This window comes from Octopus bimaculoides, chromosome 28, assembly GCF_046866305.1.
Source record: "Octopus bimaculoides isolate indiv1 chromosome 28, ASM4686630v1, whole genome shotgun sequence".
NCBI classification, from domain to species: domain Eukaryota; kingdom Metazoa; phylum Mollusca; class Cephalopoda; order Octopoda; family Octopodidae; genus Octopus; species Octopus bimaculoides.
The window spans coordinates 11614215-11628104 of NC_142955.1; the positions used below are offsets into that span (position 1 = coordinate 11614215).

General features: G+C 39.4%; 1 protein-coding gene across 1 annotated transcript; it reads left to right on the forward strand.

Annotated features, from left to right (window-relative positions):
* The first annotated feature begins 6891 nt into the window (after positions 1–6891).
* Positions 6892–10028, forward strand: LOC106883589 (uncharacterized). The gene is made up of 2 exons (XM_089343831.1): positions 6892–7047; positions 8511–10028. Exon 2 carries the CDS (start codon positions 8860–8862, stop codon positions 9937–9939), a length of 1080 nt encoding a protein of 359 aa, XP_089199957.1. The 5' UTR covers positions 6892–7047; positions 8511–8859; the 3' UTR covers positions 9940–10028.
* The last annotated feature ends 3862 nt before the right edge of the window (positions 10029–13890 follow it).

The following is a 13890-nucleotide window of genomic DNA, read 5'->3' on the forward strand; positions in this document are numbered from 1 at the left end:
ATATGTATATATATGTATATGTATATATATATATATACATATACATATATATATATATACATATATATATGTATATATATATGTATATATATATATATGTATATATATATATGTATATATATATATGTATATATATGTATATATATATCATCATCATCGTTTAACGTCCGCTTTCCATGCTAGCATGGGTTGGACGATTTGACTGAGGACTGGTGAAACCGGATGGCAACACCAGGCTCCAATCTAATTTGGCAGAGTTTCTACAGCTGGATGCCCTTCCAAACGCCAACCACTCAGAGTGTGTAGTGGGTGCATTTACGTGTCACCCGCACGAAAACGGCCACGCTCGAAATGGTGTCTTTTATGTGCCACCCGCACAAGCCAGTCCAGGGGCACTGGCAACGATCTCACTCGAAAATCCTACGGGAGCCAGTCAGGCGGTACTGGCAACGGCCACACTCAAAATGGTGCATCTCATGTGCCACCCGCACAAGAGCCAGTCCAGGGGCACTGGCAACAATCTTACTTGGCTTGCCGGGTCTTCTCACGCACAGCACGTTTCCAAAGGTCTCGGTCAGTAGTCATCGCCTCGGTGAGGCCCAATGTACGAAGGTCTTGCCTCACCACCTCAGCCCAGGTCTTCCTGGGCCTACCTCTTCCACGGGTTCCCTCAACTGTTAGGGTGTGGCACTTTTTCACGCAGCTATCCTCATCCATTCTCACCACATGTCCATACCAGCGCAATCGTCTCTCTTGCACACCACAACTGATGCTTCTAATGTTCAGCTTTTCTCTCAAGATACTTACACTCTGACGGGTATTCACATTGACATTACACATCCAACGGAGCATACTGGCTTCATTCCTTGCGAGCTTACGTATGTCCTCAGCAGTTACAGCCCATGTTTCACTGCCATGTAGCATGGCTGTTCGTACGCATGCGTCATACAGTCTGCCTTTTACTCTGAGTGAGAGTCCCTTTGTCGCCAGCAGGGGTAAGAGCTCTCTAAACTTTGCCCAGGCTATTCTTATTCTAGCAGCTACACTTTCAGCGCACCCACCCCCACTACTAACTTGGTCGCCCAGATAGCGGAAGCTATCGACTACCTCTAGTTTTTCACCCTGGAATGAGATAGAAGTTGTTTCCTGTTTGTTTACAGTCTTTATTGCACCTGAACATCTACCACAAACAAAAACTAACTTGCTAGTTAACCTGCCTTTGATGTTGCTGCACCTCTTATGTGTCCATAGCTTGCACCGGGTACATCTTATAGAGTTACTACCTACTCCTTTTCTACATACTGAGCAGGGCCATCTACCTGAAGGGGTTTGTGTTTTATCTACCTTCCTACTTATTAGGATTTTGGTTTTAGCTGTGATGACTCTAAGGCCCTTCAATTCTAGACCTTGCTTCCACACCTGAAACTTCTCCTCTAGTTCTGATAGTGACTCCGCAATTAGGGCAAGGTCATCAGCATAGAGGAGCTCCCAGGGGCAACCTGTCTTGAACTCCTCTGTGATTGCCTGGAGGACTATGATAAATAAGAGGGGGCTGAGGACGGAACCTTGGTGGACCCCTACCTCTACCCAGAATTCATTGCTGTACTCATTTCCAACCCTCACCTTACTGGCAGCATCTCTGTACATGGCTCGCACAGCTCTCACTAACCATTCTTCTATCCCAAGTTTCCTCATTGACCACCAGATAAGGGATCGGGGGACCCTGTCAAAGGCTTTCTCCATGTCAACGAAAGCCAGGTACAGAGGTTTATCCTTAGCTAGGTATTTCTCCTGCAGCTGTCTCACTAGAAATAAGGCATCAGTAGTGCTTTTACCTGGCACGAACCCAAACTGCATCTCATCTAAATTGATTCGCTCCCTAATTAGTTGGGCTATGACCCTCTCTGTAACTTTCATAACCTGATCTAACAGCTTGATGCCTCTGTAATTATTTGTATCTAAAGCGTCACCTTTACCTTTGTAGCAGTTGACTATGATGCTGCTACACCAGTCATTGGGTATGACTCCTTCGTGTATCACCTGGTTCGTAATACGGGTGACTAGGCTATAGCCAACACTGCCAGATATTTTGAGCATTTCTGCAGTGATTCCTGATGGGCCGGGGGCTTTCCCGGTCTTCATACTCTTAATTGCTTTATCTACCCCGGTACTATCAACTCGGATAGCTGGTCCCTCTATTGGGTCGACATACAGCAGGCTCTCTTCTTCCCATTCATTCTCTTTATTAAGCAATCTATCGTAGTGGCATCTCCAGACCTCTTTCTTTGCATCCTCATTTAGTGCAAGCGTACCATCATCCATGCGAACACATTTCTCTCCTACAACATCACTATTCTCTCTCCTACACTGTCTTGCAACACGAAATACCTCGAGTCCTTGGTCCTCACGGCGCAGAACATTGGCAAATTTTTTCTTATCTGCTTCCCCTCTGGCTAAATAAACCTGTCGCCTAGCCTCCCTTCTGGCACATTGGTACAATTCCCTGCTACCACCGTTCTTCCAGTCCTTCCAAGCCTGTTTCTTTTGTCTAATAGCCCTGTCTACCTCCTTGTTCCACCACCACGTTACTCTGGGTCGGGAGGGGACCTTACACCACCCACAAATCTGGTCGGTGGCTTTCAACAGGTTGTCCTGCAGAAATCTCCAATTGTCTTCCACGTTGTATGATGCTATATCCCCTTCTATTTCGTTAAATGCTTCAAGTAATTTGTCTCTAAGTCTCTGTCCATTTGCAGGGTCTTTAAGCTTCCACACCCTTCTCCTCCAAGCCTGTCTAATTCTGGGCACCCATTTTGCCTTGATCCCAAAGTCGCTAACTACTAATCTATGTTGTGGGGTACATTCTTCGCCTGGGTAGGTTTTGGCATTTATAAGCCACCCTCTTTCCCTATTTCTGGCGAGGATGTAGTCGATTTGGCTAGAGTGTCTGCCGGAGCGGTAGGTGACTGGCAGGTTTCCTGAAGTTGGTATTGCAGACCATAAGATCGGTTGCATCACAGAACTCCAGCAGTCTGGTTCCCTCCTCGTTGCGGGAACCGAAGCCATAGCCTCCATGTATGCCATGGAAGCCTCCAGCACGACGTCCGACATGACCATTGAAGTCTCCAGCCACAAAGAGAAGGTCCCTGTCACTCGTCGACGAGGTAGTTTGCAAGAGGGTGTCATAGAATTGGTCTTTCAGACATATGTATCATCATCATCATCATCGTTTAACGTCCGCTTTCCATGCTAGCATGGGTTGGACGACTTGACTGAGGACTGGTGAAACCGGATGGCAACACCAGGCACCAATCTAAATTTGGCAGAGTTTCTACAGCTGGATGCCCTTCCTAACGCCAACCACTCATGCATATATATATATATATATATATATATATATATATATATATATATATATATGTATATATATGTACATATATATATATATTATGAAGGTTAATCTGATTACAATGCATAAAATGCAAAATATTTTATCTTTTTGTAGATTAGGTAGGCATAATTCGCCCCTGCTTTTCAATCTCACTATTTAATCTATGCATATACATGTGCTCTGTACACTCCTACAACACCGTTTTCTTTACGTGCTATAGGCGTAGGAGTGGCTGTGAGGTAAGTACCTTGCTTACTAACCACATGGTTCCAGGTTCAGTCCCACTGCGTGACACCTTGGGCAAGTGTCTTCTATTATAGCCTCGGGCTGACCAAGGCCTTGTGAGTGGATTTGGTAGACGGAAACTGAAAGAAGCCCGTTGTATATATGTATGTGTTTGTGTGTCTGTATTTGTCCCCCCCAACATCGCTTGACAACTGATGCTGGTGTGTTTAGGTCCCCATAACTTAGCGGTTCGGCAAAAGGAACCGATAGAATAAGTACTAGGCTTACAAAGAATAAGTCCTGAGGTCGATTTGCTCGACTAATGGCGGTGCTCCAGCATGGCCGCAGTCAAATGACTGAAACAAGTAAAAGAGTATAAAGGCAGAAGTAAATCTGCCTTCAACTCAGTCACATGCTTGTGTTTCACTTATTTTTTGTGTGTTTTACTACATAAAGGTCACCAACTGCCTACCCTGTGTTATTACTGATGCCACATGCCTGATATATACATATAAAATCTGAATACATAAGCAAAAATGCATACTTTCAATAATTTTTTTCAACTACGTTAATAGATAACATTTTCAACAAAAATTCCATCATTAGTGATGCAAAGTTTGGTGGGCTTTGCAAGATTCTCATAAACCCAATGCTGTAACTCCTCATTTCTGTCAGTTTGAGCACATTCATTCGTGATGCATTCCTTCAGATGATTCATATCTGTGATTTTTGTTGTGTTCACTTTCTCATTAAGTATACCCAAGAAAAAAAGTCAAGATGAACATCTTGTGAGTAAGGAGCCTATTCCACAAGAATATTAGGGATATTTCCCATGTAGCCAGATTTTATGGTCATCTAGTAATATATGTATACATAGTCGCAGGTGTGGCTGTGTGGTAAGAAGCTTGCTACCCAACCACATGGTTCTGGGTTCAGTCCCACTGCATGGCAACTTGGGCAATTGTCTTCTACTATAGTCTTGGACCGACCAAAACTTTGTAAGTGGATTTGGTAGACAGAAACTAAAAAGAAGTCTACCGTGTATGTGTCTCTGTGTGTGTATATATACATGTGTGTGTCTGGAGGCCATGGTTGAAGCCAATGGCGATTTTATTGAATAAATTTACTCTTTGGTATTTCAAGATATTTTTATGTATGTTTGGTATATATATATCTGTTAAAATAAGACGTCACTGTTATTTTCATTTTTGTGTAATTTAGACGACAGTTTATTCACCGCACCCTGTATATATACATACACACACTATCATCATCAAAAATTCAGGTGCAAGTGTGATAATATTGTTAATCAATTGAACTTGGAAATGAACAGGACAAGAAAAAGTGGATGCTTAAAGTATTGCAGCTGAAGTTGGAACTGAAATAAAAAGAAATATGCTGCTTGTAGTTTCATTCAAATGTGAGGGTACAATAGTGTAGGTATGCCTGGAGTTGTTTACAACTATTTCCATTACATTTGAGATGATGGGAATCATGTTATCTTTGTAGTATTAGAGTAGTTGGTATAATCAGATAGATTGTCTAAATTGGAATAAATAAAACCTTTTGTGTTTCCCTAGACTGAGGTAGGTGGAGATAAAATAGTAAGACTGGTCAGTGTCCAAAATCGAATTCAGTATTTGCAGGAGGAAATTTGATTTTTAATATGGATGATGCATGAATTATTTAATATCTCTGCAATTCTTGTTTTCTCTTCAATATAAATGTACAATTTTCGATGAATATATAGTTTAAGGTAAAGGCTAGTGGTTAGGGTGTCAGCATCATGATCGCAAGATTGTGGTTTCGATTCCTGGACCGAGCGACGCATTGTGTTCTTGAGCAAAACACTTCATTTCATGTTGCTCCAGTCCACTCAGCTGGCAAAAATTCATTGCTATACTCATTGCTGAGTTTCACTTTATTGACAGCACCACGGTACATGGCTTGACTGGTTCTCACCAACCACAAGATATGAGACTGAGGGATGGTGTCAAAGACTTTCTCCATCCTGACATATACAAACACAGATTTATGCAGTATAACAAATAAGATGTAACAATACAGACTAGCAGTACCCGTGGGAATTCCATGGTTATTTTCAAAATTGTATATTTTTCTGAAACATTTGAATGTTTAGAAGATATGAAAATGCTGGCAAAAATGAGTATATAACACGTATGTATATGATACATATACAATACAAAACCACATTAAAATACAAGTCCAAAGCAGAAGAAAACACAAACATGAGTGGGGAAAGGTGAGAGAAAGAAAGAAAGGAAAACGTGAATTCTATACTCTTTTCTACTCTAGGCACAAGGCCTGAAATTTTGTGGGGAGGGGCCAGTCGATTAAATCAACCAGTACGCAACTGGTACTTAATTTATCGACCCCGAAAGGATGAAGGGCATAGTCGACCTCGATGAATTCTATACTAAGTGAATCAATTGGTCAAACATCATAAGGTTCAACGGAACCTATTGACGCAGGCTAACGGTATTACCGCGTGCGATGGCAAGGTTAAGGCTTTGGAACAACCAAGCACCCTCACGGGCATTACCTGATTTCGGTAGAGCGAGTCGCCAGCGATGACAAGAGCATCGCTGTTAACGGCCCAGCCACCGCATACGTCTCAGGAATGGTTCGCTGACAAGTCCCGATCCAGCTGATGACTGAAATACTTCTTTATATATTTCTCCATAAATTTATCGTTCGAGTTTTTCATCCCCAATCTTCGTTTATTGAGGTGAATCTATACATTTCATGTTGTCTATTTTTACTTCTGATAATTTGTTGTTGTAAGGGATATTTGAAACATAACATTACATGAATCATTTTCTTTCTTTGTTTCACTTCAATTTCACTAAATAAAACAGCGATATGGAGAAAACGAAACGATCTAAAACCTCGTGATATTATCATCTGATGTCCTTTTCATTTGCAGTACTTACTTTTGAGAAACACATTCTTTGAACACTTTTAAAGTTCGTTCGATACTTCATTATTTTCCAGAAAAAATATTCAAGATATGACACTGTAACAAGTCTACCGGACATCGCAGATAGAGAAATTTATAGAATCCCTTTGTTTTTGTATTTTAAGTAAGATTTTTAAAACCATCGAGTACATCTAATAGCGAGTGTTCTCTCTCTCTCTCTCTCTCTCTCTCTGTATATATATATATATATATATATATATATATATATATATATATATATATATATATATATATACATATATATATACTTCTTGATTAATCTTTTACAAATAGTACATTTATATTTTTCTTGGCGCTTGTTCACCGTTTGTGTTTCCGAGTCGACTTTTGTAATTTCTATTGTGAGCAATTACTTTTGGTTAAATTGTGTTGGCAATAAGATTTGGTTCAAGGTATTTCACTACAAACACAGATTTATGCAGTATAACAGGTAAGATGTAACAATACAGACTAGCAGTACCTGTGGGAATTTCATGGTTATTTTCAAAATTGTATATTTTTCTGAAACATTTTAATGTTTAGAAGATATGAAAATCCAAATAGGCAGTATTGAAGGGCAATCTATCTATATAAAAAATTGTGGAGAAAAAGTATTCAGGGAAAAATTCATAGGAAATACAAAGTTCTGCAGTTCTATTTTTCGTGGGAACTTTAAAAATAAAGCCTTTTTGTGTGTGTGCGTGTTTGTATGTTAACAAAAAAAATGTACGAGTATATCTAAACCGGTTAATGTCTTTTCTTGCACTTTTGGTTATCCTATTGATAGATAATGCGTTATATTTATGTGTGACAGAAGAAGATGGGAGTGTTGTAGTCGAGGAATAGACCCGACGAAAGCCTCCTTAAGTCAATCAACACTGACAGTCTCCCATGAATGTTCAAAGCCAAATACTTTTAATACACTATACGGGCCGGAATAATCTGTCTGCAAGAGATGCTTAACTGCATTGTTGCATATAAAACGTGAGTCCCGGTATTGATATTGTGTTGAAGAAAAGTCGGCGGAGGTAAAGAATATGCGCACCACCCATTTTCGGCGTAACCCAAACCCTAAACACCGGATGTGCGTATTCTCTAGCTTTGTTTGAAAGTCTATCGACTGCTGTCTCAGCCGATGAATATAGTTTGTAGGGTCATGTCTGGTCATTTGACCAGACACCTTAGACATTGGATTTTTCCACTTCACAGGGCAAGTCCACTGCATTCTTTTAATTGATTACACACATACATAAGTGCATGACTTAATAGTTAGGATATTGGGCATAACTGATATTGAACTCACAATCGTGAGATCATGGTTTCGATTCCCAGGCCGAGTAGTGTGTTGTATTCTCGAGCAAAACACTTCATTTCACATTGCTCTGTGATCATTTCGTCGTCTGATGCATGAGCACGCTTATGTGCATCTGTAGACGCAATGTCGATTTGTTGGAGGGAGTGATCTCATGTGTACACAAACATTTGATCACTATACACAAAGCGTCTGTATGGTTGTTCAGCAAGAAATTGCAGAACCAACATCTATGGTGTAACGATGGAAGAGTCCATAATACAAACAACACACATATTACAGGCTTTCACTCAGACACCATCTATCGTTGAGATAGGGCTTTAGTAGAAGACACTTGCCCAAGTTGTCACAGAGTGAAATTGAACCTGAAACGACATGGTTAGAAAGCAAGATTCTTAACAATGCATCCACACCTATACTACACATGTATTCATTTATCTACACTGTTATAATATACATCTTAGAAATAGAGGTGACCAGTTCAAATGTTCAGGCAAATGTTTATTTCTACAGCTTATCTCTATAAGAAATATTCTGAAATTCATACTGCTGTATTTTATGTATCTCCTGTATCTTACACTGTTGTTTCTCTACTATTTCAGAATAGCCAATGACGTTTACATCGAAGAATTGTGTACATCAGATACGTCATCAGTGTTTATCTTTTAAAGACTCAAAGAAAAAGTTTTACTGAACTTATATAACTTTCTGTGGCAATTTGCTAATATTTTTCTCTGAATTAAGATTGATAGTATTAATTCTTTTCTTAATTGTCTAGAATGTGAACAAGATGACTTTGCATTTGACTTAAACTTGGACAGACTTAAAAAAAGTTTACCACCCACATCAGATATTGACAAAGACCACAGTAGTAGAAATAGTCAATAGGAATAACATAAATAAATGTCAAGAAGATAAACATCTCTATGTTGTTGCGATAAAAAAAGAACAATGGAAAATGAATTATGTGTGAACAAGTCTCAACTTAAGACAGTTAAAAGTGCCATGAATAAAAAGAAAGGGAAAACATCATACAACTGTGATATTTGTGGGAAATCATTCTTAAAAAGTCATTACTTAACAATACACACACGTACCCATACAGGAGAGAAACCATATCAATGTGATATTTGTGGTGATTCATTCACTAGATGTAGTATTTTGATTAATCATAAACGTATTCACACAGGAGAGAAACCATATCAGTGTGATGTCTGCAGCAAATCATTCACTCAAGGTTCTGGTTTAACTAGACACAAACAAATTCATACAAGAAGGAAGCTAAATCCCTGTGGCATCTGTGATAAACCATTCTCTCCAGGTTGTGGTTTAACTAGTCATGAACATACTCACACGGGAGAGAAACCATACCAGTGTGATATCTGTGGTAAAAAATTCTCTCGAAACATTAATTTAACCATACACATGCGAAGTCATACAGGAGAGAAGCCATATGAGTGTGAAACCTGTGGTAAATCCTTTTCTCAGATAAGTAACTTGGCTATGCACAAACGTATTCACACAGGAGAGAAACCATATCACTGTGACATTTGTGGTAAATTATTCTCCCAAAGTGGTGATTTAACTGTACATGTACGTGTTCACACAGGAGAGAGACCGTATAAGTGTGATATCTGTGGTAAATCATTCTCTCGAAAAGATCGCTTAGGTGAACACAAACAAATTCATATGGGGAAGCCATATCACTGTGATGTCTGTGGTAAATCATTTTCTCAAAATGATTGCTTAGCTGAACACAAGCAAAGTCATACACAAAAGAAGCCATATCTCTGTGATATCTGTGGTAAATCATTCTCTAGAAACGGTCACTTAACTTCACACATATTTACTCATACAGGAGAGAAGCCATATCAGTGTGTTACCTGTGGTAAATCTTTCTCTAGAACAAGTGAGTTAACTATACATGTACGTATTCATACAGGAGAGAAACCATATCAGTGTTATATCTGTGGCGACACATTCCCTCAAAGGATTCACTTAAAAAAACATGCATGTATTCATATACAATAGTAACTGTATCAATGTAAAAATTCAGGTCAGCAATGATAGTTTCAATAAATGATGGATTTCATATAACTTTATTGTGCAGATTCATGCAACTGTTTTCTCTGAGTTATTTTTCTTAACTTCTTTTTGTTCTTTATATATGTCAGGATGGAGAAAGTCTTTGACACCATCCCTCAGTCTCATATCTTGTGGTTGGTGAGAACCAGTCAAGCCATGTACCGTGGTGCTGTCAGTAAAGTGAAACTCAGCAATGAGTATAGCAATGAATTTAGTTTGCAGGTAGGAGATCAGTACTTATTTTTTCACAGTGTTCTTGGCAATAACAGAAGAGTTGAAGACTGAGTGTACATGAGAGATTCTTTATGCTAATGACCGTGTTTTTATAGCTGAATTTATAGTGGAATTAAAGAAGAAACTTCAGGTGTGCCAGTAAAACCAGGAATCAAGTGGCCTTAGAGTTAAATTAGCAAAGACCAAAGTTCTAGTAAGCAGGAAAACAGACAAATTACTAATCTCTTTAGGGAAATGGTCCTGCTTTACATGTCGAGAAGGTGTAGGTTGAAATTCCATATGGTGCATGCAATGTAAGCTATGGACACCTAAAAGATGCTGTAGAATCACAGGATGATTAACTGACAGAGTAGTCTTTGTGTGTGACAGGTGTGCTGGAATAGTGAACACTAAGAACACAGAAAATAGATTCCTGCAATGCCCAGGAAGATCTTTAGAGGCTGTAGATAGTTTTTGCTTTGTAAGTGACCTAATTAGCAGTGGAGAAGGATGCCCTAAAAGCATGGCTGCTGGAATAAGAACTGGCTGAAGATAGTTGAAAAAGCTATTTTGTTTGTAACAAAGGATTGCTTTCTCAGAGTGAAAGACAGATTGCACGATTCTTGTTTTTGATACCTCTGTAGTTGTTTCTGTCTAAGACATCACCTTTACCCTTGTAGCAGCTGACTATAATACTGCTACACCAGTCTTTGGGGACGACAACTTCCTGAATAACCTGATTTACTATGCGAGTGACAAGGCCATATCTCACACATTTCTCACCTACCACATCTTTAATCACATCAGCGGTGATACCTGATGGTTGAGGGGCTTTTCCAGTCTTCATTTTCATGATTGCCTTATTTATTATATTGCTATCCACTCTGATTGCTGGTTCCTCAATTGGTTCAATATTTGAAAGACTCTCCTTCTCCCGATTACTCTCCACATTTAACTTTTCATAATGGCATCCCCATGCATCTTTCTTCTCTGACTCACTAAGTGTCTATTCGCACACATTTCTCACCTACCACATCTTTATTCTCTCTGATACACTACTTTGCAATCCTGAACACCTCACGCTGCATAACATTGGCAAGCTTCTTACCTTCTGCTGTTCCCTTTGCTATATAAACCTATCATGTAACCTCCCTTCTGGCTCCCTGACATAATGTTTTGCTTCCACCATTTTTCCAGTCCTTTCAGGCCTGTCTATGCTTTTATAGCCCTACCCACCTCCTTGTTTGACCACCAAGTCACCCTCGGCCTGGCTGGGACTTTGCACCAACCATAGATTTGGTCAGTGGCACCCATTAAATTGTCTCTCAGGAATTCCCAGTTATCCTCTAAGCTATATGTCCCTTCCTCCTCTCTTTTGTCAAAGGCCTCCAGTAGGATGTCTCTAAATTTTTGTTGGTTTGCTGGGTCTGTGAGCTTCCATAATCTCCTTTTCCAATGTGGTTTATGTCTTTTAATCTCTCTAAACCTAATTCTGAAGTCACTAACTCATAGCCTATGTTATGATGTACACTCTTCACCTGGGAAAGACTTCACATTTGTGAGCATCTGCCTGTCCCCTTACCTGGTGAGGATGTAATTAACCTGGCTTATATTCCCACCAGACTGATAAGAAATTAGGTGGCTGGCTGCCTTTCTAAAGTTAGCATTGGTGCCAATACCATAACTACCATATACACCATGGAATCCATGAGAATGCTGCCCAACATGCCCATTAAAGTCGCCAGCCACAACAATGAAGCCTCTGTCATTTGTCATTGAGGTAGTCTGCAGAAGGACCTCATAGAATCGGTCCTTCTGATTGCTGGCCAGCCCAGCCTGTGGAGCATAGGTAGAGATAATTGTAATTGTTAATCTATCCATGATAAACCTCAACTTAATAACCCTATCGCACACTCTGACTACCTCAGTTACCATATCTACCCACTTTTCTGCTAAGAGTATGTCTGCACCACGCACTCCATCCTCCTGCCTACCCAGAAGAATTTAAAGCTCAGGATTCTAAATACTATAGTCGTATATATTAATTTAATTAATAATTACATTGCATGCCAAAATCAAAATAAGTTTCTTTAGACAGAGATAATTAGGGTTCTCTTTCTGAGTATGAAGTTTGTTTTGCTCCATCGCATCTAGATTTTGATCTTTAAGATACCCCTTTATACCAAATCTGGCCACCTAACTCCCCAGACTGCAACCCCCTTGATTATCATGTGTGGGGCACAGTTGAGCAAGAGACCAACAAAACTCCCTATAACGCCAATAAAGAACTGAAGGCAAGGATTATGGCAGCATTCACCAACTTAAACAAGGAGATTATCCAGAAGAGTTACAGGAGATTCTGAAGCCATCTGGAGGCAGTGGTTGAAGCTAATGGCGATTTTATTGAATAAATTTATTCTTTAGTATTTCAAGATATTTTTATGTAATTTTGGCAAATATATCTGCTAAAATGCAATGTCAATGTTATTTTCATTTTTGTGTAACTTAGACAACAATTTATTCACCACACCTTGTATACATATTTATATATGTGCAAATATATTTTTATATATATATATATATTGAATGTTGGGTCTCACAGAGGCAATGATAAAAGACTGAGACCTCTGGAGATATGCTGTGACTGAGAAGACCCGGCAAATAAAGTGAGTTCACAGCTGTAACCTACACCAATGTTGCATAACCAGCCCACTCAAAAGTGTCTTGGATCGTAGGGCAACATGCTGTGCTTGAGGAGACCTATTGAGTCAAGTACATCAAAACCAAAATCAAATCAAATGGAAATTGTAGTTGTGACCCCCATGCCAGTAGCACATAAAAAGCACCATCCAAATGTGGCCGATGCCAGTGCTGCTTTGATAGGTTTCCGTGCTGGTGGCATGTAAAAAGCACCATCTGATCGTGGTCGATGCCAGCTCCTCTAGCTCCTGTGCCAGTGGTACGTAAAAAGCGCCCACTACACTCTTGGAGTGGTTGGCGTTAGGAAGGGCATCCAGCTGATTGGGGCCTGGTGCAGCCTCCTGGCTTCCCAGACCCCAGTCGAACCGTCCAACCCATGCCAGCATGGAAAACGGACGTTAAACGATGATGATGATGATGATATATTTATATAAAGGGCATTATTACAGAAAAATAATAACACCACACAGTGGACTTCTCAAAATAACCACATTTAGTACCTAATGCGAGGAAAAAACAACCAACAGAAGATGACCAACTTTCTTTTAAAATAAACTTAATTGTGTATCGACCGATTTCCCGATTACTAGAATGAATCTAGATTTCGTTCATCAGCACAATATTGTTCCAAAAATATATATAAATAAACAGAATTCTCACCTCACCAAAACCGAACAACTACGTATCCGACAGAGTAAAGGGAATGAAGTTTATCTGTATATATCTTCATCAAAGAAGCGGGAAATACTTCCGGGTTGTTTCTGGGTACCCATGTGGAGACAGGAATAAAAAATTCAACATTGAATGTATTCCGTGTATATATTTGATAAATAAATTCAAAAAAGGATAAAACTCTTTTACAAGAATTTTATCAAGAAGCCAGTGTGTAAAAAAAATTCATAAGGGAAATGTCTATTCCCAAGAATATAATTATTCGTTTATATTTATATAGAGGGCATTATTATAGAAAAATAATAACGTCAC

What these genes read in the sequence shown, in the direction of transcription:
- LOC106883589 (XM_089343831.1), top strand. Translation starts at nt 8,860, where the DNA reads ATGGAAAATGAATTATGTGTGAACAAGTCTCAACTTAAGACAGTTAAA.